This window comes from Pyrus communis, chromosome 6, assembly GCF_041283825.1.
Source record: "Pyrus communis isolate YQ-2024b chromosome 6, ASM4128382v1, whole genome shotgun sequence".
NCBI lineage: Eukaryota > Viridiplantae > Streptophyta > Magnoliopsida > Rosales > Rosaceae > Pyrus > Pyrus communis.
Window position 1 is genome coordinate 4,877,236 of NC_142570.1, and position 24,211 is coordinate 4,901,446.

The 24,211-nt window shown below is 37.2% G+C and overlaps 1 protein-coding gene and 1 long non-coding RNA gene across 2 annotated transcripts; one reads left to right on the forward strand and one right to left on the reverse strand.

Moving 5' to 3' along the window:
- Nucleotides 1-9,982: 9,982 nt before the first annotated feature.
- Nucleotides 9,983-12,002, reverse strand: LOC148696146 (uncharacterized). The gene is made up of 3 exons (XR_015963269.1): nt 11,720-12,002; nt 11,531-11,629; nt 9,983-10,098 (listed from the first exon to the last, which is right to left on the reverse strand). It is a non-coding gene; the product is annotated as an uncharacterized LOC148696146 (long non-coding RNA).
- Nucleotides 12,003-12,600: 598 nt separating this feature from the next.
- LOC137709894 (cytochrome P450 71A9) lies at nt 12,601-14,537 on the forward strand. The gene is made up of 2 exons (XM_068448874.2): nt 12,601-13,511; nt 13,771-14,537. The coding sequence occupies exons 1-2, from the start codon at nt 12,621-12,623 to the stop codon at nt 14,380-14,382; spliced, it is 1,503 nt and encodes a 500-aa protein (XP_068304975.2). The 5' UTR covers nt 12,601-12,620; the 3' UTR covers nt 14,383-14,537.
- The last annotated feature ends 9,674 nt before the right edge of the window (nt 14,538-24,211 follow it).

The following is a 24,211-nucleotide window of genomic DNA, read 5'->3' on the forward strand; positions in this document are numbered from 1 at the left end:
TCAAGATCACTCTTGATTCAATTAGTAGTTTTGAACAATTAATTGGACATTCTTAAAATTGTTTTAAAATGTCAAGTGTGTTTAAACCAAAAATTTAAGTGTCTAAATCAATAAAATGTTTAAAGGTTTTAGTCACTTAATAACAAGACATCAACTTAGTGAAGAGTGAAACAAATGAGCTTGAAAGGTTTTAAAGCTACTACACAATGTCCTCAACCCGTATACTCCACGTTTATACAATTTTTGAATGTATGAAATGATTTCTCATTAAAGTCATGAGAAATAGTGGGAGGTGAGAAATTGGATATAAACTTGAATATGATTGGTTTATAGTTGTCTAAATAATAATAGTACTTGACTATTATTGAGAGTTTATAATTTTAATTGTTAAAAGACTCAAGCTCTACAAAACATTAATATTCTATGTTGTGTAACATTCTAAAGAATAGTCTTTGAATGTAGGTTTCGTCAACCTAGCATAAAATGGTTATATGTTGGGAGTTGTCCATCATTCTCTTTTATAAGAACAAGCTAAATTACAAAGCATATGGACAAGTTGATGAAACAAAAGGGAATAGTTTCAAAATGAGTCACAACATATAGTTTAACGACAAGACAATCCGAATTCGTCACCTTATGTAACTATAACGCTCCATGTAGTTTTTTTTTTGATAAAGAATTATATCAACCACCTAGAAGGAATGGTTGAGTTTCTATATCCTTAGTAGAAGCCTTGCTTTCACTAAAGACTTGGATAATTCTTATATGACTACATTAAAGTCTTAGTATGACTAAAACTTGAAGAATGGTGTATGACACCATTTAAATGATTCATTTAAATAACTTGTGTTAGCTAGTATTGTTGATAGTCTCAAAATTGTTGAGACATCATTAATAAGCTAATGGATCTCAATGATTGTCAATAGATCCAAAACAAGTTAGTGGGAGTAATATGCATTCAAATCAAGAAAAATTTAAGTGTTAAGTTTTGAATGAATGCTAAGTTACAACAAGCCCAATGGGAGTGATGTCATAATTTGAGCAACAAGATATGAATGAAGTCTATTTGATAGACTTGATCAAACCTAGATGTTACTCGAAAAATGACAAGACATGACACGGTTAATTTTAAGTATAGACTTGAATTGGACTTATTGATATAACAAAGGCTATCTCAAGGAAGTTATATGGGGAAATTAAATCTCAAATGTTGAAGATTTAAGAAAGCATTTTACTATATGATAGAAAATCACTTTCATAACCCTTATAATGAATGTGTCATAAAATCACAAAAAGGGACACATGTATGGACTTGTGAGTAGATATCCAAAAGTGAAAAACCATGGGTTATCACTTTAAGATATTACTATATCCCAGGATCAGAACCAAAGCAACTGATAGAGTATTATTGCCTTTAAGAAAGGAACATCAGAGTGGGACTTTGGAAGCGTGCATTCACTTAGGTTACGAACCAAAGTGAAAATAACCCATTTTAACAAATGGAACTTCATAATGGATGAAGAACTAATCATATGAATGTATTGTTAGTATCGTACTACAATGGTCTCAAGGTTGGAGCAAAGTTTGTATAAAGTATACAAACAAAATATATGTCGATATATTGTTTTAGAAACTGCTTCAAAAGGTGTTTTGAAAGGAAGGGGTTCTTTTAGAACCAATGATTGAATCCAAACCATAAGGTCGTTAGTAGGATACTACGACATAATGGGGCGATAGCTCAAGCCATGGAATCAAGGTCTCATCAAAGTATTCGAACACAAGAAAGAGACATCATCAAAATGTTTTAGAAACATTTGATAAGTAAATCCCTTTTAAATTAAAAGGTGATTAATACATAACCAAGTTAACCTACGAGCATAAGCTCACTCAACTAGCATGTATAAGATACACTAGTGATTGACTTTAGTGCAAGTGGGAGATTGTTGGAAATATGCCCTGAAAGTCAATCTTTGGAAGAAACCTTTCAGGACAATGAATTGATGTATATATGACTCTTATACATCGGAAGGCAAAGATACTAATTAGGACTATCTCAATAAACAAAATATGTCCTAAATAGTGAATCCATGGACAATGGATCGATGGAAGAAGTAACCTAATGATGTTAGATTACAGAGACCTTCTTCTCATAACCATCATGTCCAAAAAGGTTCTTGGTCATAAGGATTGTCGGAGGGATACTGACAATCCATAGACCGGTACATACTATGTCTGCTTCAATTCGAAGGATGGAAAGTCTCATCCCATTCGTGTAGCGACACTAAGACAAGCATGTAGGTGCTCATTAAGGGAATGAGTTCACTGAACACAATCAAACGAGAGTACTTGCATGGAGGTCTACTCACATGTCAAGCAAGTAACTCTAATGGTTGGAATAATGTAAGTAATCATTTGACCTGAGGCATCGTCGTTGTCTTGTGGTTAAGTACTTAATCTTTGATTATGTTGAAGTCATTCCATACGCGAGTGTCCAAGGCATCGTTGGGGTTAAGCCACTTAGCCATGAAGGCAAGTGAATGTGCAACAAGGAATCTCTAATCCTCGATAAGAAAGGATGAATACTCTAAGATATGATTCGGGAATCTTCGGCCGAAGTATCGAGCGTAATAAAGGAAAACGTTCCTATACGTCTCAATTGAATCGTATAAGAAGGAATAATCACATTAGGGGTTTGACATTATAAATCCATACCCTAGTGATGTGATTGAGAGTATTGTTTTAGAGAAGGATCGAATTACATTGTAATTCCAACTGAATAGGTTCTCCGAATAAACTTCTACATTAGCTTGGGTAGCCATGATATATGTTTAGATGTCACTCATGGCTTGTGAGTTCTTCTAGATGATTAAATGTAGTCATCAAAGAAGAAGGTGAATTAAAAGTAAGTTTTAATTCACTAAGTGTATGGATTAAATATAATCAATTGGATTGGTGCCAATCACTTCACTGCCTTGCTAATTAGAACCTAAAAGATTGTTCACCAATACACTCTTGTAGTGAGTAACTAATGGATGAAGGAAATAATTAATTGGATTAATTAAGTGTTTTGATTAATTTAGAAAGTCTAAAGAAATCATAAAAGCGATAAAGATCGTTTTGGGCTTATAGAAACGTTCGGGTTTAATTAGGCCCATTGGGCCAAAACCCATTGGGCTTTTATTCAAGCATTGGATGACTTGAAATAATTAAAAGCCCAAAGCCCAAACCAAACACATATGGCCGGCCAAAGAGAGGGAGAGAGAAGGTGAATTGTTGACTTGTTTCTTTATGTAATAAAAGGAACATTATAGTGAAAGATTCATTAGGGTTTTGATGTGTTCTAAAACAACAAAAGAGAAAAAGAAAAGCTCTCTCTCTTGAACACAAAGGGCCGGCCACCAAGGGGGTGATTTAACTAATCATCTATACACCCTTTTGGTTATTCCTTCATCTTTCTCATTACAAAGTGGGTGAGGATCTTTAGAGGTTTTCATATCTTTGGAAACTTGAAGAGAACCTAGGAGCACTTACTATACAAAGTGGAGGAAGCAAGGAGGGAGGCTAGGCTCAAGGAGTTTGAGGAGCAAAGATCTTGGAGGTGGTCCATCCTTGGTCTAAGATCTAGATCAAGAGGTATAAAACTAAACCTCTAGTTTGTTCTTCTTATAAATTTTGTTTTTGATGCATCTTATATAAACCTATGCATCTTGAAGGGGATTTGCATGACTATAGCTTTGATAAAATGTATGACATGCTTCCGTTGCTTTCGTATATAAATTTTGAATTGTATATGCATGCTAGTCACTAGAAATCCCACATGAATCTCATAGATTTCCCTTCACCTCCACTACTTGTGAATATAAGTTCATAACGATTAGGTGAAACTCACTTATATTCTAGCGTCATATTCATGCATGAAAATTAAGCGCGCATTCTCAATAAACATACATAAATAAGTTATCAATCAAACGGTTAAACAAATTGAATCCACAACTTATGAAATTCCAACGAAAGTTAATCAATTCATATTGCAAACATAAACATAGTTTCGAATCACCCCCTAGCTAAAGGGGGTTTAGTTCCTCATAACTTTGAAATCAAAGAAACACCTAAACATTCCAACAACTCAAACTTGAATTGTATGAACGTTTAGGCACTCTTCTCTTCCATTCCTCATACGTACAAAACAAAGAGAATTGAATTTAAACATTGAAATCAAAGAAACACCTAAACATTCTAACAACTCAAACTTGAATTGTATGAACGTTTAGGCACTCTTCTCTTCCTCGTTGTTGTAGCACAAGGTTTAAGGTGAGGTTTGGGGGATTATGGATGATGTAGAATGATAGGTTTTGTGGAAGAAAGAAGGAAGTGATGGTGTTTGGATTGGTAGGGAATGCACGGCACAAGGGCAGTTTTTGTGTTGTGTGTTGTGTTGTGAATGGAATGAATGAATTGTGGCTGCAATGCATGCTTATTTATAGGTAAATGAGAGGGAACATGACAGCTAGGAATAGGTGGAAATGTGGCTGCAAGTTTGGTGAATGATTATGAGTGAATGCATGTGAATGTGGCTAGGTTGGAAAGCTGGAATTGCATGTGGGAATGCTGGAAATGAATGGGAATGCACGGCATGGGTGTGTTTGTGTGTTGTGGCTGATTTGTTTGTTGGTTAAAGATGCATGTGGATGAATTAAACAATGGGAAAGTATGTGATTGACAACTAGGATGAATGGTGGCTGCAATGATGGAAGTGTAATGGCTGAAAATGGGATGGATTTGCAAGGGCCATGGCAAGGATGGAGAAATGATGGCAGGTTGTGTATGTGATTGATTTAGGGTGAATGTGCATGTGATTTAGGTTGTGAAAGCATGTGGATTAGGTGGAAAGAGGTGGGTGTGCATGTGAGTTGAAATGCATGTGTTTAAATGGTTAAAATGTGTAGATGATTATGAGTATGATAAGTGATAAGTGTATGGTTATGATAAGTGATAAGTGAATGATATGATAAGTGATAAATGAATGATATGTTAAGTGATAAATGAATGATTATGATAAGTGATAAATGAATGATATGTGGTGATAGGTGGTTATGATAGTTTGGTCTTTAATTTCGTGCATTCCTTTTGCTCCAAACATAAGCTATCCAATCCAAGTCCGATTTTGCTCCAAAATGCTCCAAAATGCATCTTTTTGCTTCCTTAGCCATATGAACCTAAAAACACACGAAAGAAGCATAAAGGACTAAAATAACTAAAGAAACATAACGTAAATGTACGAGAACAAGCCATTTAAGTCGCATGAATATGCTCCTATCACCAAGATAAAACCCTAAACCCTTGCAGAGTGTTATATGCTGGGTAAAACACTAACCCTAACTAACAATGATTGCAGCAATGAGAGTCCCGATAACCTCCAACTTCCAACACTCCCCCTCAAGCTAGATCGAAGGGATTCCTTGAGCCAAGCTTGGACAAAATCTGTAAAAACTAAGTAGTAGGAAAAGGCTTGGTGAAAATATCAGCCAACTGATCATGACTGCGTGTATAGTGAGTGACGATGACTTTGGATTGCACTTGTGCTCAAACATAGTGACAGTCGACTTCAATACGTTTTGTTCTCTCGTGAAAGACAGGATTAGAGGCAACATGCATGGTGGCTTGATTATCACAGAACAAGGACATTGGTTGGTTATTAGAGAACCCTAAATCAGAGAGAAAACTTTTCATGTAGACTTCCTTTTATAACTCACCATCTAGGAAGACGTTCTTGACATCCATTTGATAGAGAGGCCAAGACTGATTCACTGCAACTGACAACAGTACTTGTACCGTGTTCATTTTGGCAACTGGGGCAAAGGTTTCTTTGTAACCCAAGCCATAAGTCTGAATGAAACCACGAGCTACCAAACGAGCCTTGTGTCTTTCAACAGTTCTATATGAGTTGTATTTGGTTTTATACACACAACGACTACCTACTGCCTTCTTTCTTTTAGGTAGTCTAACAACACTCCATGTATTATTATCATGAAGGGCCTCCAAACTTCATGCTCATTGGCTGCTTGAAATGTTTATGGCTTATACGAACTGTCTAAGGCACGGAGGAAAGTTGCATGAGTGGGTGAAAACTGTTTATAAGTGACAAAGTCTGTAAGAGGATACTTGGCATTGTAAGTAACATAGTCATGAAGCCTCACTGGTAGTTAACGTGCCCTTGAAGGATTCCTTCGAGTTTCAACTTGAGATGGTGGATTAGGTACATAAGATGTAGGCGCATGTATCACAACTAGGGTGTCGTGCACTGCCTAATTGTCTTGGCAGAGATGAATACTAGGCAAAAGGAACAAGTCATGTAAGGACTCCCCCTGACCTTCATCATCCACTTTTCTTGAGAAATAAGGAGTTGTTTAATCAAATTTAACATCCCTTGAGACAACAAGCCTTTTAGTGACCGGATTGTAGCATTTGTATCCTTTTTGGGTAGATGAATAACCCTAAAAGCACAATTAATTGCCCTAGGATCAAGCTTGTCACGGTGAGGTGATTGAATGTGAACAAAGCATGTAGAACCAAATACCCTTAAGTGAGAAATGTCGATCTTTTTGTTCTTCAGTACTTCAAGGGGAGATTTGAAACCTAGCACCTTACTATGGAATCTATTGATAAGGTAGGCAGCTGTAAGCAATCTTTGTGACCAGAATCTCTTTGGTACATGCATATGAAGCATAAGAGCCTTTGTCTTTTCAAGAAGGTCTCGATTTTTCCTCTCGGCAATCCCTTTTTGTTAGGGTGTACCAACACAAAATGTTTGATGTAAAATGCCATGAATGCTTAGGTATTGAGACATATTATATGCTTAGGTATTGAGACATATTATGATACATATATTTAGTGCCATTGTCGGACCTTAATATGCAAATCTTAGATGAGAATAATACTAACAAGTTTATGAAAGTCTTGGAAGACATTTGCAAGCTCACTCTTAGATTTCAAAAGATATAACCAAGTAATCCTTGTAAAATCATCAACAAAGGTTACAAAATACTTAAATCCATCAAATGACTCAAGGATTGGACCCCAAATATCTGAATGTATGATTTCAAAAGGATTACTAGCCCTAGACAAGGAGGGATCAAAAGGTAGCCTAGCAAACTTAGACAAGTGACATACGTCACATTGCAACTGGTCTTTACACAGCTTGGGAAACAAAAAAAACATCACTTTTTCATAAGGATGTGCTAATCGTTGGTGCCAAAGGTATTGGTTCTGAGCTACACATGAACTAACTTGGAAGGCCTTGAGTTGATTGAAGTCTTTAGCTAGATAATATAGTTCATTAAAAAAGAAACCTTCACCAATCGTCCTCTTGGTGGTGATGTCCTGAAAAACAACATTATGGGGAGAGAAAATGGCTAGGCAATTTAGAGAGTTTGTGATGGTTCTAACATATAACTTGAATGGAAAAGAAGGAGCATAAAGAGCTACTAACTCAAGAAAGTTTGAAAACAGTTTTTCCTTTTCCTACAACTGGTGAACCTTTTCCATTGGCTAGTCACACTTGAGAACTAATGGACATTTTCTTAAAATCATGCATGTTAGTAAGTTGGTTGGTCATGTGATCCGTGACACCTGAATCTATGATCCAATAATCATGCTCACTACTAACATTAAGGGCAGTTGAAAATGCATTCATTATACCTAGAACATCTTTATGTGGAACACGATCACTTTCAGCTAGAAAACCAGGAAACTTTCCCAGCAAGGTAGTGTGGTTCTTTTCTTCAGATACGGGAGCTTCTTCACACTCATTGTGCACCTGCCTTTTTTGGAGAAAAGCAGCAAATTGATTAATTAGCTCTGCAGGAATGGCTGTGAAGTTTGCCGTGAAGTTTGACATTCTCTCAATTGTAGAGATTGCTGCATGGTTGGCTCTGTGAGAAGAATAACTCGGACTCCTTTGGAAGCCCTTATTCTCCCTTAAGGTCTTAGGTTTTAGCTCAGGATGAAGGATCCAACACCTGTATCTAGTATGCCATATGGTATCACAATAATTACACTTTAAGTCAGGCCTTTTTCCTTTGTAGGTCTTCGCATCAAATCGATTGTTGCTAACGATGTAAGCCCTAGTTTCAGATATACTAGTCTTAGTCTCTTGACTCATAACTTTCTTCCTCACTTCTTCCCTTTGGATGATGGCACAAACTCTAAAGAATGAAAAAAGCTCAGAGTTCATCAGAATATGGCTTCTAAGGTCTTCGAACTCTAGACCCAAACTTGCCAAGAGTTAGAAGATCTTGTCTTCCTAAGCATGCTTGATTAAAACAGTAGCATCAGTAGTATGAGGACGATAAACATCAAGCTCATTCCACATGCTTGTCAGGCTACCAAGGTGTTAAACAAAGGGTTTTCCTACTTGTTGCAGACTTGAGATGTCTTTCTTGAGTTGAAAGACATGTGCATCATTGTTTTGGTTTCCATACACATCTCTTAGACTTGCTTCCATAGGTGCATAAATGATTCTGAATAGCTGAATATTTAAGCAATTCTACACTCCATATTGGTCCTTACATAGCCACGACTCATAGGTAGGAGAAGTAGTTTCAGGTGCCTTAGGGCTGGTTTGGTATTGATGTGCTTTGAAAAAAAGCTGCTTCTGCTGTGCTGTGAGAATAAGTAGCTGTGAAATAAAGCAGCAGAGTGTTTGGTAAACTTTTTTGTAAAAGTGTTTTTGAAAGAAAAAAAGCAGTATTATAGTGTTTGGTAAACTTTTATGTAAAACAGATATGAAAAAAAGCCAGTTTTTCAAAGCTGGGTTTTGCAGCTTCTTGTTTTTGGCTTTTTTTCACCAAAAACTGTGAAAAAAAGCTGAAGCTGAATGTTTACCAAACACAAAAATAGCTCTCAGCTTTTTCTGATACCAGCTTTTTTCAGAATCACCTCAGTACCAAACCAAGCCTTAATAGCACCATTGATATAACCTAGCTTGCATCTTCCTCCCAGCGCAAGAGAGATAGCCCGAGCCCAGGGAATGTAGTTGAATTAATTCAACAAAACAGAGCTGAGATGTTGGTTAGGGTTAACTTCAACGTCAGATTGTGCTCAGGTAGCCAATGAGCTTTTAGCTTCAGAAGAATTGTCTTCAGCCATCTTGGCGTGAAGAAAAACGAAGAACACACAGCGGGAACAACAAAGCCATGAATTTAGGGTTCATGCTCTGATACCACGTGAAAATTTAGAGGTGTTGTATATTTTGCATAAAGAAAACTTTAGAAGGACTCAAACATATATAGAGGAGATGAGTGAAGAAACAGACTTCAATCACTCCTTGAAACACTCCTAATCTATTTACAAAACTAAGAAAGCAAAGTTCCTTAATTGAAGGAAAAGAACATCATGACTAAGTATCCATGATAAAACCCAAAACCCTTACCGAGAGTTATATGCTCGGTAAAACACTAACCCTAACTGACAAGGATTACAGCAATAAGAGTCCCGATAACCTCCAACTTCCAACAAGAACTCATTTCTTCTCCAGAAAATGCCTTTTCTTTTCGTACTTGCTTGTCATTTTTTCGTTTTTGTCATGAATAAGACATGCGTTGATTGAAAAATCGTTACAAATGAAAAGCCAACTGGCTTAAATAAACAGATTACAACCCCCTAGGCATCTTAGAAGGCTTAGGTGATTAAAACAAAAACAAATGACATTAATCGGACTGAAAACCAAGAGTCCGATTTTAATTAAAAAATGTTAAAATGCTATTTTGGAAGCCTAAATGATTGTGTTTGGCCTTAAACAAGTTGTGACACGTCCCGATCCCGATATTCCCCGAATACCAGGGTAGGTATGTGCTGGCCAACACCTGAAGGTGACGCAAGTCATTTAGAACGCATGAGAACAAGAATAAATAAGACTTATAAATTTAAATATAATTAATATGCATTTGAGGAACGTGTTCAGAGCATACAACTCACTAGAACACTAAATTAGGCAATATAAAATAGAATGAACAAGGATTGGGTCCTACACCGAGAGGACTCAAAGATGCTGATACGGAAGTGCCTTGTCGCCAGGATTGTACGCCTCAGTTCTAAATCCTGAGGGGGTCCAAAACAAACATGAGTGAACCAAGTTAATATATATATATATATATATATATATAATAAAACAGTTATCAATATATTAACCCCCAAAATTTTATGAAAACTCAATAGTATAATCTGTAATAGGTTTTTCCGAAAATCCTAGCACACCATAAAACCTTTCCAAAACGTATCTCGTATATAGTGTGCTAACTAGTGGTATCATAATCGACCCAAATGCCCCTACATCACCCTACCCGAAGGCCTAATATATAAATCTTCAATCGACTCGAAGGCCCTTACATCACCTGACCCGAAGACCAATATAATATCTTCAATCGACCAGAAGGCCCCTACAACACCCGACCCGAAGGCCAATAATAATATCTTCAATCGACCCGAAGGCCTCTACATCACCCGACCCGAAGGCCAATAATAATATCATTACCCGAAGGCAAAACAGTAATCACTAGATACGCACAAAACATTGAATATAGTCTTTCTAAACATAAGCACATATATCTCAAAAGCCATCTTCATAGTATAAAGTTATACATCAGATACCCTACAAGAACATGGGTTCGATAGAAAATATGGTATTCCAAAATAAGCTCAGTATAGCATGATAATCAATTTCTCATAAAATGTTCACAAAACATATTCAGTAAATCATGTTTTTCATGTATGCATTTCTACTAATAAAACATGCATTTTAGAAGGGATCCACTCACATATACTTCATTGTCGAAGAGCCATGCAAACTAGCGAAGACGGAAATACCACAATAAATTGCCTCTAAGCACATAAAGGGTACAATTAATAAAACACTATTAAAACTATTGAATTTGGAAAAACGGATTCAGGACGTCGAATTATCCTAGTAAGGATCCTAGGTAAATTTCGTAAAAGTCAACACAAGAATATTCCTTGGAATGTTCCAGGAATATTCTTGGAAGGTTCCAGCCGGATTTGGGCTGGTGGGTTTGGGCCGAAAGGCTGCTAGGCCCGAAGGCCTGATTTCAAAGGGTTTTGGGTTAAAGGTTTCTAATGGGTTTGGGCTTGAAAGCCCGGCCCACAGATCTTTGGATTTCAGAAAAAAAAATCAAAATAAAAAGGTTAACGGGCCTAAGGCACGAGTCCTATACGGCCCAAAGGCCAAACTAAAAGGGATTTGGGTTAAAGTCTAATTGGGTTGGGTTTATAGGGTTTTGGGGTAAATGGGGGTTTGGGTTTGCCACAAGGGCCGAAAGCCCAAGCTCAAACGGCCTGAAGGCCTGGGCTGTAGATTGGATCAGCCCGGTACAATTCTTGGGTCGCCGAAATCAACGGTAGAGAAAGCCGAATTTTTGCGCAAATCTCCCCGGCTTCCATTCTCATCCAAAACATCACCAGATTTAGTGATTTAAAAACCAAAATAAAGCTAGGGAAATAAGGATTCGAATCTTACCCTTAGTTTCCTCAACCGTGGCCCGATCTCACCGGAAAAAGGCGTGAAGTCGTCGGACCTCGCCGGAAAAGCTGGGAAATGGTTTTACTGAGTTGGTTTCTGTATAAAACTCACCCAAACACGTGTGTAAGCTCGAGATCGTACCAGAAATTAAAAAACTAAAATGAAACGACATGATACGGTCCTTACCCAAAGTCGGGGATACGAGGCTTGTCGAGAGATTCGTCGGGGACGACGGCTCTGCCGCGATGGTGAGTACTGAGTTGAGTAGTCGGGGTGATAGGGGTGAGTGACAATGATGAAGTTCAAGAGGGGTGGGGGAGAGGAGGCCCACATGGTGGTGGTTGGGTGGTGTGCTGCTCGGAGGGAGGGAAAGAAAGACAAAGAGAGATAGTGAGGGAGACAGCTCGGGGGGAACATAAAGAGAGAAGAAGAGAGGGAGCTCAGGGAGACTGCCATGCGGCAGCTAGGAAGAGGCGACCGGGGACAAACAATTTAGGGGTGGGCTTCTTGGCACACCATTTAACACCAAAAACCAAATTTTAAACAAAAAGAACCTAACCAAAGTGAAATTACAAAAATACCCTTTTTGTTTCGTAAAATTCCGGGACAGGTTGTCACAAGTTGGACTCAAGGTATACCATGAGTCTTGTTTGGCTCACAATTCTCTTCGAAATCAACATATTAGACGCCCAACTCTAACACGAAAATAATTTTTGCTACCTTTTTTGTCGCCATATCAATTGAATGCGATATTTCTCAACTTTAATTCTTCTTTTCCAAAATTTAAAACATTTTATTTTCTTCATTTTTATTTGTTGGAATTGACCCGTATTTGATTCTACATCATCGATGAAAACATGCCAAAAATCATTCCACTTTTGTATCGGGTTAGGTAGAACAAGAACAGACAGATCAGGTAGAACAAGGGCCGACAGGGAAATAAGTTGTGCGATGTGCCATCTATCTACATTTAGCTACTTAAAACTCATCTTTGCGCTTGGGGCAATTGAAGCAGCTAATGACATCTATTGCTGGTTGAAAAGTACAAATAACTCGTATCCCTCTTTCCATCCTCAGAAAGTTAGCCATGGCTTCTCAACTGCTACTCTTTGTTTTCCTCGTACCCTTTATTTTCTTGCTCTTGGTCAAACACAGAAAGAAAAGTATTGCTTCTCAAGCAAGAAGGCTGCCTCCTGGTCCTAGGAGGCTGCCTCTCATTGGCAACCTTCACAAACTCTCCAATGGCGGCTTACTCCATCACTCCCTTGAGCGCCTAGCTGCCAAATATGGAGATCTCATGTTTTTACAACTAGGCTCAGTATCCACTCTAGTGGTCTCCTCTTCTCATAAGGCAAAAGAGATCTTCAAAACTCATGACCTCGTTTTTTCGGGTAGGCGGGCCTTGTATACTTCAAAGAAGCTTAGTTATGACTGTGCTGATCTGATAATTTCTCCCTATGGGGAGTACTGGAGGGAGGTAAGGAAGATTGTGATCTTGGAACTGCTTAGTGCAAAGAGGGTTCAAATGTTTCAGTCTGTGAGGGATGAAGAGGTCAGACTTATGCTAGAATCTATCGCGCATTCTAAGGGTCCGGTCAATATCAGCGAACTCACACTTTTCTTGGCAAACAATGTTTTGTGTCGTTCGGCATTTGGTAAAAGTATGATGATGGACGAGATTGCAAAGAGCAGGATTCCTGAGTTGCTTGAAGAGACAAGGGCCCTGTTGGGAAGATTTTGCGCGTCAGACTTCCTACCGTGGATAAGTTGGCTAAACAACTTCAATGGCCTTGATCAAAAGTTGGAGAAGTGTTTTAAAGGCTTGGACAATCTCTACGACAGAGTGATTGAGGAACACCTTGATCCGAAAAGGCTTAAAACGGAGCATGAAGATCTTGTTGATGTACTCCTTCGAGTTCAGAATGATCCAAATCAAACAATCGCTCTCAGTAATGACCAAATTAAGGGTGTTCTAACCGTATGTTGCATTTTCTTTCTTCTTGCGTTTGAATATATGTTACTTTATTGTTATTATGATTTTCTTTTTCTTTTTTCGATACTTCAACAATATTTTGGTAGCTTAATATACATTGTGAGCTCATTGCCAAACAAATTAGGCTTTTGGAGTCCAATAGTTGTGTAACAATTTGAACTTAAGACTATTGTTGGTATGGTTTTATAGAATTAATTTAGCCAGCTTGGGAGACGGATAATAATTGTGAAACATTTTCTTGCAGGACATGTTTATTGCAGGGACTGATACTTCCACAGCCACACTGGTATGGACAATGACTGAATTGATTAGGAATCCCCGAATATTGAGGAAAGCACAAGACGAGGTGAGAGAAGTTTTGAAGGGAAAACGGAAGGTGGAAGAAAGTGATCTGTCCGAACTCGTCTACCTAAAGTTGGTCTTGAAGGAGAGTTTTAGACTACATCCACCGGCGCCATTACTAGTTCCAAGAGAAACCTTCGAGAGTTGCACAATTGAAGGGTACGAAATTCCTGCCAACACAATGGTGTTTGTGCATGCAAAAATGATTGGAAATGACCCGAAATGTTGGGAGAATCCGAAAGAATTCTTGCCTGAGAGATTCATAGACAGCTCAGTTGACTACAAAGGAAATCATTTTGAACTTTTACCATTTGGCACCGGGAGGAGGGGGTGTCCTGGTATCAACTTTGGTGTGAAGCTGATTGAACTTGCGCTAGCGAATCTGCTTTATTGTTTCGACTGGGAACTGCCTCACGGGGTGAGAAGAGAAGACTTGGACATGGAAGAGGCTTCTGGCATTACTGTTAGCAAGAAATTTCCTCTATTTCTAACTGCTCGACCTGCATATCCTTGACAAGCTATGTTGCACAATAAACAGGTCTCGTCTGCACGGTATAAAAATTCATTCGAAATGGTCCAGAACTCGCAAGTTATTCGAAAAATTAGTTGTCAATATTGTTATCATCAAGTCTAATAAATTTATGATATCACGAAAAGTTTTAAAGTCAATTTTTATTCCTTGAACCTCAAGTCTAGGAATTCGTATTGTTTAATTACTAAGTTCTGGCGTGTGAGAAATTAGCCTCCTGTCATGAATAAGACATGCATTGTATAATACAAGAACTCATTTCCTTTTTTTTGTACTTGCTTTGCATTGTTTCGTCTTCGTCATATAATTGTGAAATTCATGAACTTTCTGGAAAGAGTTCCAGGGTCGAATTCATTACCAAGGTCAAATTTCGGAATCCAGATCCATTGATCCTTTAACCCATGCCTATAAAACAGGGAGAAATAAGAGATTAATTCAAGAATAATAACAGAGAATACTACAGAAAAGGAAAAAAAAACACATTAAGCTGTGTAACTTTCTGACATAATTGTATTCCGCAACTGCGGTAAAGCGTATGATATATTATATAATTGTTTAAAAATACTCTCGATGTAATAAAGATAATTCAATTTTATTTATTATCAGTATAAATTATTAAATGAGTTTCCATGCTAATTTGTTTTTAATGCAACCATATGAGCAAATTTTGGCTTTCAATCTCTTTTGTTGAGTATACGATTGTTAAGAATACTATGAATAAGGATATGGAAAAAATATTCGGCATAGTTTCGAGTGAGGTCTAAGATACGTCCTTGTTCGCCTTGAGGCCAGCTTGAAATAAGTTCGATTCGGATGTGACCAAACTTGTTTTTCTTCACCTACCTCTCACAATCCACTAATTTCCGGTTCTAGCCTGTTTTAGGCCTTTTCCACCACAATTGATTGGGACCAGATAAACAATTATCATATTATAAGAAAGAGCAAGAATTATATAGATCAAGTTTATCAGTACTGTAATATTATATTAAAATACGGTGAGAATTTTGCTTTTTTTTTTTTAATAAACGATAGATAGTTTACATAAACTACGGAGAGAGATTCAGACAGAGGTTATCGGGTATAAAAGTAAATACTCTCAACTAACCGAGCTACAAGCTACTTATGTATAGTTTCTTGATATAGTGATATTAAAAATAGAGATTTAAGCTAAGCTATACAACATGAACAGGGAAATTTTGGAAAATAACCAATTTTAAAACCATGAATTGAATTTTAACCGAACTTTTTAATTTCCTATAATTCTAACCAAAAACCAATGTAAAAAGTCCTAATTGCCCTTTAGTAATACTAATCTTCCCTTCCCCTTTCCTTTGTCACAAGCTTGGATCGCTAGAATTGTTACGATAGTTGGGCAGCAAATATTGATCGTAGTCCGGCAGCAGCCCTTTTCAATTTTTTTCTGGGATCATTCTGCAATTAACTCACAACGGTTTATTCATGCAAATAACTCAACTATTAAAATAAAATAAAAAAAGAAACCAAGGGTTGAATTAGACTTGTACATGGTATTCACAATCTTTGATTCTTTGCACTCGACATCAGCTCGTCCTTTCACTTGGTGATGTTAAAATTCACATTTCACTTTTTTCGACCCGTGAAGCCCCCAGAAGAAAATAGAGAAAAAAAATGAAAAGGAAGTGGGAAAAAAATGGTTCTATAAGGGATGAGAAAAGGGCTCTACTGGCCTAGGACCCGCGCTGGCTGCAAACTAAGAGCAGTTCCACCGGGGGTGGGAAAGGCCAGCACCCAGCCAAAAAACCAACCCGGCATCCAGTGAAACCACTCCAGCCCAGCATTTTGATCGGCACTCAGTCCAAGCTGGTCTCCAAGCCAACCCAAAATCGACAGAGGCGTGAGCCAACCCGTATGACGCCATGCTGACACTAGCGTGACGTAGTGGGCCTTTTTTTTATTTTTTTTTTCTGCAATCTCCACCTGCACCCTCACCGCAATCTCCACCTCCATCACTCTCCGTCGCACCTCCGACGCCTCCCGATCCCTGGAACCCCATCTGATACACCCGTATGCCTTCTTCATCTACACCCCATCTCAAATCCCTCATTCCTCTTTCCGATTTCCACTCCGCCAATCCTGGGGCTCCAGTTGCTCCGCGCAAGGACTACGTAGAGATAGCTCTCTCTGATTTGAGGAACAAGAAGAAAGACCTGCTGGTCTTTCGATCCAAATGAAATCAGGTGCATAATCCGCTTCCTCATTTGAAGAAGAAAACATGGAGAAAAAGGGGAGAAAAAAAGAGTGGGGAGAGAGACAGTTCGTCGGAGAAATAAAGGGAGAAAGGACCGGAGAAGGAATGGAAGCAGTGGGAAGGAAACAAAAATGGTAGATCGTTCGAGAGAAAAGAAGAAAAAAGAACAAATAAATTAAATGATAAAATATTAATTGATATGAATAAAATAATATAATATTAGATGGGCTGGGTGCTAACGGATTTTTAGGAGTGGAAATGCTTTAGCCTATTATTGTACACCGAAATCTATTACTGTTCATTTGAGTGGATAAATGAGCTGGGTGTTGGCACAAAGTCTTTAAGGGTGGAATTGCTCTAAAGGAGAGGGGAAGAGAAGATAGTGAGGGTTAGTATTACGGATTGTGGAGAAATTAAAGGAGATTGCACATATGGCTGCTCGCTAACCCTTCACAATTAATGCAGCAGTAAGGAGAGTTATGGGAGGGCCTGCCATGTGGAGAAATTGAAGGAGATTGCACAGTTGGTTGCTGGCTAAACCTTTACAATTAATGCGGCAGTAAGGAGAGTTATAGGAGGGCCTGCCGTGCAACTTGGTATCTAGTTGGTTGCATGAGTTCCATATTTGAATGGCATGCAAAACCACATGGAACAATGGGATAAAGGTGAAATTGTGGGATAGTGATGTGATGTGATGTGATTAGGATGATTATATCTAGGCAAAAGAGGTAGTAGGTTTCAGCCTATGAACATGATGATGGGATAAAGCCATCATTTTTTGCCAGATTAAATATTAAAGATTTGTGGCGTAAGGAGACTCAAGGATTACTCTCGGTAGTCGTGATACCAGAGATTAATCTCTAGTATCCATGACACATCAGGAGATTCAAAGATATACAGCTCGGCAATCAGTGAAAGCAGCATTATAAATACATAGACATTGTGCATCATTAGAACTCTCTCCAATTCAACACACAAATTACCATGCTCAAAATTTCTCAACAACCTTTGAGATTTTACCTCATTCCCTTTTCTCCCGCCAATGAATCTTTAGTTTGGATAAACAACACTGGAGTCGTAAAATCAGCCGATAAAGGAACACCGTCAGTTTGAATAAACAACACTGCTTCGGGACCGACTGGTTATTTATCCAAGTCTCGATCAACAACGATTTTTGAGTACTTGTTGGTAAAGGTGATCTCATCAACCTTCTCAGCGAAGTGAGGTGTTACAGATTACTAAGCTCGGCACGTTGAACACCGAGTTGTTTTATGATTGGATATTCACAAGTATCTTTTAGAGTTTGGCATTCCGACGGCTGAACCACATTTACCATCAAGACATACATCTCTTTCGAGTATTTGTGTCCATATAGTCTGGTACCAATTCGGCATGCTTATACTCTCATGAATATAATCAACGTGATCGAACCTGGTGCCGACAATTTGTGAACTTCGCAGAACTAGCAGCCTTGACTTCAGACTCTAGTACCCAAAGGCTGAGACGTGTTCCTTCATCGGCCGCAATCGCAGGATCAAGAAGTCAGTAACGCGCACATAATCGAAGGACATAGTTAGCTCATTAGTTACTCGACCTGCGCGCCACGCAAGCTTGGTAGTTTTTAGGGTCAATAGTTATCAATAAGAAATAAGTATGTTATTCAACACTTAAGTAAAAATCTAATTATCAACTTCCATGTTATTAATTACAAATTTTGTCTACAAATTTAGTTTATAGCATTACCCTCTAATTTATATATTTCATTGACTTCCACCCATAATATTTAGGAAACTTTAATGAAAAAAGTTTGGGCTAAATTTATTTTAATAAAAAAAATCATCCTATAACTTTATTTAATATAAAGGGCTTGAGATTTAATAAAAAGGACATAATACAATATAACGAGGAAAAAAAAATTTTAATCCTTATAACTAGAATACAGGCGCACATGCAAAACCAAAACTTTTTTTTTCCAACCTTGCTCTTGACGAAAGCTCCATCCCGTCAGTTAACCCTCTATCTCATTAAACACGAATGTGATGAAGCTTCCGGTGCTCCACCATCTCAACAAAACTTTGCCTTTGTTTAAGAGCAAGTCCACTTTTAAAAATGCGCTAGCACACAACCCATTTAATTCACATAAATGAATAGTGATTGAGCCCAATGAACAGTAATTGGCCAAATGCATCTCCACACCTAAAAAATGCACTGACACAAATGCATCTCCACCCCTAAAAATTGCGCTTGCACCCAACCTATTAAAATATTATTAATTTTTTTTATAAAATAATAAAAAAATTTAGTTTTAATTTCGGATAGGATTTTTAACCAATCTTGTCACGTCATGTGTCATTATCCGAAGGTGGAAGATGATGGTTAGGTATTTATAAGAAAAAAAATAATAATTTTTTTTATTTGTCTGTATTTTTAAACAATTTTTAGTAATTTTTTTATTAATTTTTATTAACTTAATTAATCTGGACCATTGAATTTGAAAAAGATTGAAATTCAACAGTCCAGATTTGGACACATAGCCAATGGTCATAATTCTAACGGTTTGCTAATTTTTTTTATTGTTTTTTGGCCGAAAATAGTGGACCATTGATCTAGGAATAGGACGGCTCAAAACGTGCCACGTCACTAGCGGTTGGTTTTGGATTTCAAAATTTTTTTTTTACCATTGGGAATCCAACAATCCAGAAAACTAGCTGTTGGAAATCTAACGGCTGAAGAGGCACCACGTGTCATCTCCCCACTCCACTTTATTGCGCTAAAACGACATGCCTATTCATCTTTTTTCTGTCGAGAACGTGCGCCCAGCCACGCGTTTGACGAAAAAAAATAAAAATCAGTCCGCCTATGCGATGTCATGCTGACGTCAGCGTGACATCACATAGGCTGAGACATTGCTCAGCACATTTTGGGCCAGCCTACAAGCTGACTTGGGCTGGGTGCTAGCCTATTTGGCTCGACTGGAGTGGATTTTGGTGGTTCCAGCCTATTTTTCAGGCTTTGGACCAGCCTATCTCCATGGGTTGGAGTTGCTCTTAAGGAAACTCCCATTTTCTTTGCGTGGGCCCTAACCAATGTTTTGACAAAATTTATTTATGTATTTTATATTCATATATGGGGATTCCATAATTAATTTATTATGTATACATGTGAACATGAATGTCAACATATACTGTCTATGTCCATTCATGGCAGACACAAGATTGTGCAGAATCCCAAAAGGGCCATGAATACAAAAAAATATCAAAAACATATTTATCAAAATATTCTATGTTTTCTGAAACAAAAATAAAAACCACAATTTTGCATGTGAGAGAGAACAGAGGAGAGAGGAGAGAGGAGAGAGGAGAGATGACTGAAAACTTCATGTAATTCTCCCTGATATTATTCATGAAGTTGGATTTTATGTTGTTATATATAGCCAAATCGAAAGTAATTCATCTATAGATTCTACTATTAAATAGCAACATATAAGATTACCATTTTGTAGAGAAAGACGGGCAAACGATATTAGAATCAAGTCTGAGTTATTTTGTCAAAACTCTCTTTATTTTGTTCATTTTTAGAAATAGTGTGTGTTATTTTGGTTCAATTTCAGAAATAGTGCTGGTTAGTTTGTTGTAGGTTCAGAAATAATGTGTGTTATTTTGCTGTTGTCTCAGAAATAATATTTATTTTTTCTACTAGAAATAGTGTGCGTTATTTTGATTCAGTTTCAAAAAAAGTGTGGGTTATTTTGTTGTAGTTCCAGAAATAATGTAGATTATTTTCGTTCAATTTCAGAAATAGTGTGAGTTATTTTGCTATAGTTTTAGAAATTGTCTGGATTATTTTGGTTTAGTTTCTGAAATAGCTGGGTTATTTTGCTATATTTTCATAAATAATTTTGATTATTTTGGTTCTATTTCATAAATAGTGTAAGTTATTTTATTGTAGTTTCAGAAACAATTTTTATGTCGTGCCGTTCCAGAAATAATGTGAATTATTTTGTTTATGTTTCAGAAATATTGTGGATTATTTTGGTTCTATTTCACAAATAGTGTGAGTTATTTTGTTGTTGTTCCAAAACTAGTGTGTATTTTGTTCATTTCCAAAAATAGTGCGAGTTATTTTAGTTCAGTTTCAGAAATAATGTTTGTTATTTTGTTGTAGTTCCAAAAATAGTGTGGATTATAAAGTCTTTAGATTCCCTGCAAATTGCAATATCTACCGTCATGTGCAACTCTTTTTTTTTTTTTTTTAACAACTTATGAAATTTATGCATCTAATACTAATAATAATACGCTATACAACTTATCTTCCCCAATTATATCCAACTATATGCTTTGCCCTTTTTTATTGATTTTAAAACAATTTAATATTTTTTGTGGATTTTCAATGGCGTTTTTGTTAATGGATTTGTGCTAAAAATTGCATCGATGAAGAGGAAAAGCAGACGGGCGGACATAATTTGATGTTATGTAGATTGTCTGCAATTTCCACTTATGTGGAATTGTCTCTGGGGATTATTTGTTGTTAGTTTTGCAAAATATTTTCATATTTTTCTTTTTAAACTGAATTAAATTGAATTAGTAGTTAATAGTTTAATTATTTTTATTACGTGTTATTCTGTTGGTGCAGTGATGGTGTTGCACTAATATATGTCTGGACATATGAGATTAAAACAGTGATATCATATGCAACCTTTCTGAGCTCCATTTGTAATTTGTCGTAAAAAAAAAAAAAAATTATATCCAACAATTTCAAATTAGTCACAATTATTTCTTTATTTAGTTTAAAAAATATATACATTTGAATAGCATTTTTGACAAATATATTCGGTCATATCATGACTATAATGATATGTGAGAGACGTGTGTGAGTGATAAGGGTATGAAAATCAACTCCTGTCCCTATTTTTTATGAATAGAGGAAATGCAGCAGAGGTAAGAGGAGAGAGGGACAGCATATGTTCATTTGCTGTTAGGGGCAAATAGGAAACTTATTATTTGGATTTATTTAGTGTTGCGCTTTGTTCTAATCATTAAATAAAGTTATTACATGATTTTTGGTTAACTTTTAAAATTTTGAAGCTCTTTTCATTAGTTTTCATTAATATTTAATAAGATGGTGTTATCTACACATTCTTTTACTTCTCACACACCTCTTGTTAATTTATATCTTTTGATCTCGATCAAACACAGAAAGAAAAGTATTGCTTCTCAAGCAAGGAGGCTGCCTCTCATTGGCAACCTTCACAAGCTCTCCGTTAGCGGCTTACCCCATCACGTCCTTGAGCGCCTAGCCGCCAAATATGGAGATCTCATGTTTTTACAACGAGGCTCGGTATCCACTCGAGTGGTCTCCTCATCTCATATGGCAAGAGAGATCTTCAAAACTCATGACCTCATTTTTTCAGGTAGGCCGGCCTTGTATATTTTAAAGAAGCTTAGCTATGACTATGTTAATCTGTCATTTGCTCCCTATGGGGAGTCTTGGAGGGAGGTTAGGAAGATTGTGATCTTCAAACTGCTCAGTGCAAAGAGGGTTCATATGTGTCAGTCTGTGAGGGATGAAGAGGTCAGACTTATGTGTTGGATTTGGTATGAAATTAGAATTGTATTCCTAACTAAAGTAGGAATCCTAGTTGTAATGAGTATAGGAAACTTGGACGCAAGTTTCCAGGTGGTGTTTGAATTCTAACTTAGTTTGGGATTAGGTTTGTGGCTAGGTTGTCTAGTATAAATGTGTAAACCTTAACGATAGGGTGTGTGAATTTGAGAAACTTGAGAGGCAAGAGAACTATTGTGAAGTTTATTGTGAGTTCTTTTGTAATCCTTTATTGATTAATAAAGTGAGCTTCCATTGTTCATATCTTTGTGATTGTTTTGGTTTAGTCATCTTGCTTATGTTCCAACAAGTGGTATCAAGAGCTTGGTTCAGTGATTAAGCCAAAACAATGACAAAACCTAAAGACTCCAGCAAGAGTGGAGATGATTAGGGCACTGAGGTAACCAAAACATCGGTGCAAAGTGCTAGGTTCGAGATCGAGAAGTTCGTCAGGACCAATAACTTCGCTATGTGGCAGTGCGAAGTTAAGGATGTGTTAATACAACAAGGACTACTTGTAGTACTTGAAGATATGCCTATGTCGATGAAGGAGGAATGGCAGCGGCTGAATGCGCATGCATGTTTCACAATTCGGTTATGTCTTGGCAAAGCACAAAAGTATGGTATGATGAATATTTCATCGGCCAAAGAACTATGGGATTCACTGGAGTCCAAATATTTGAAAAAGAGTGCAGAAAATAGACTTTATCTTAAGAGTAAGCTGTATCGTTTCCAATATAAGGAAGGAACAAAGATGATTGATCATCTCGAAGAGTTTAACAAAATGATTGCTGAATTGTTGAATTTAGAAGAGACAATCAAGAATGAAGGCAAAGCGTTCATCCTGATGAATTCTTTGCCTGAATCCTATGAATCATTTGTTACGACATGGATTTATGGTAGAGAAACTATTAAATTTGATGAGATCTCAAGTGCTGTGATGAATCATGAAGTTCGAAATCTTGATAGACAAGAGAGGAACAACTCTGAAGCACTAATGGTGAGAGGAAGATCAAAGGAAAGAAAGTCTGCAAATAGGAAGAAAAGCAAGTCTCGCACAAGAGGTAACTCAAGCAACAGAAAATTCTTGGATAAAGATGAGTGCGCTTTTTGCCATGAGAAGGGACATTGGAAGAAGGATTGTCCTAAAATCAAGGCTAAAAACAAGGAAAAGAAATATGAGGATTCAAAGGCAAACATTGTTGAAGATGATGATGAGGATTTTGTTTGTGCCCTAACAGCAGCGGAAAGTATAGACTATGTAAATCAATGGGTGCTTAACACCGGATGCACTCATCATATGACTTCCCAAAGTCATTGGTTCTCATCTTTCAAAAGTATCACTGGAACTGTATATATGGGTGACAATAATCCATGTTCAACGCAAGGGATTGGCAGTGTTATGATTAAGCATCATGATGGTGTAGTTCGAGAGTTACAAGGAGTAAGATATGTTTTAGACCTTAAGAAGAATTTAATTTCCTTAGGCACCCTTGAATCCCAAGGTTGCAAATTTTATTCTGAGAATAATATACTTAAGGTAGCTAGAAGGGCATTAGTGATAATGAAGGCTCCAAGAAGAGGTTTGCTTTACTTGTTGGAGGGCAAAATCATGGAAAAACAGGTGGCTATGGTGGCAGAAGGTGATCAAAAGGATACATCTTCTCTATGGCATATGAGGTTAGGGCATGTGGGAAATAAAGCACTGCAAGGGTTGATTAAACAAGGGATTTTAAAGGGAGCCAAAAGTGGAAAAATAGATTTTTGTGAACACTGCGTTCTTGGCAAACAAACAAAGGTAAAATTTGGCACTGCAATACATCAAACTGAAGGTATATTGGAGTATGTACACTTAGATGTCTGGGGACCTGCAAAGAATAAATCTTTAGGAGGGAAGAGATGGTTTGTGTCCTTTATTGATGATTACTCACGAAGATCATGGATTTATATGATGAAGCACAAACATGAGATGTTGAATATTTTTTT

Coding starts and splice junctions, on each gene's coding strand:
- LOC137709894 (XM_068448874.2), top strand. CDS start 12,621: ATGGCTTCTCAACTGCTACTCTTTGTTTTCCTCGTACCCTTTATTTTC. Junction 13,512..13,770: donor AAATTAAGGGTGTTCTAACC/GTATGTTGCATT, acceptor ATTTTCTTGCAG/GACATGTTTATTGCAGGGAC.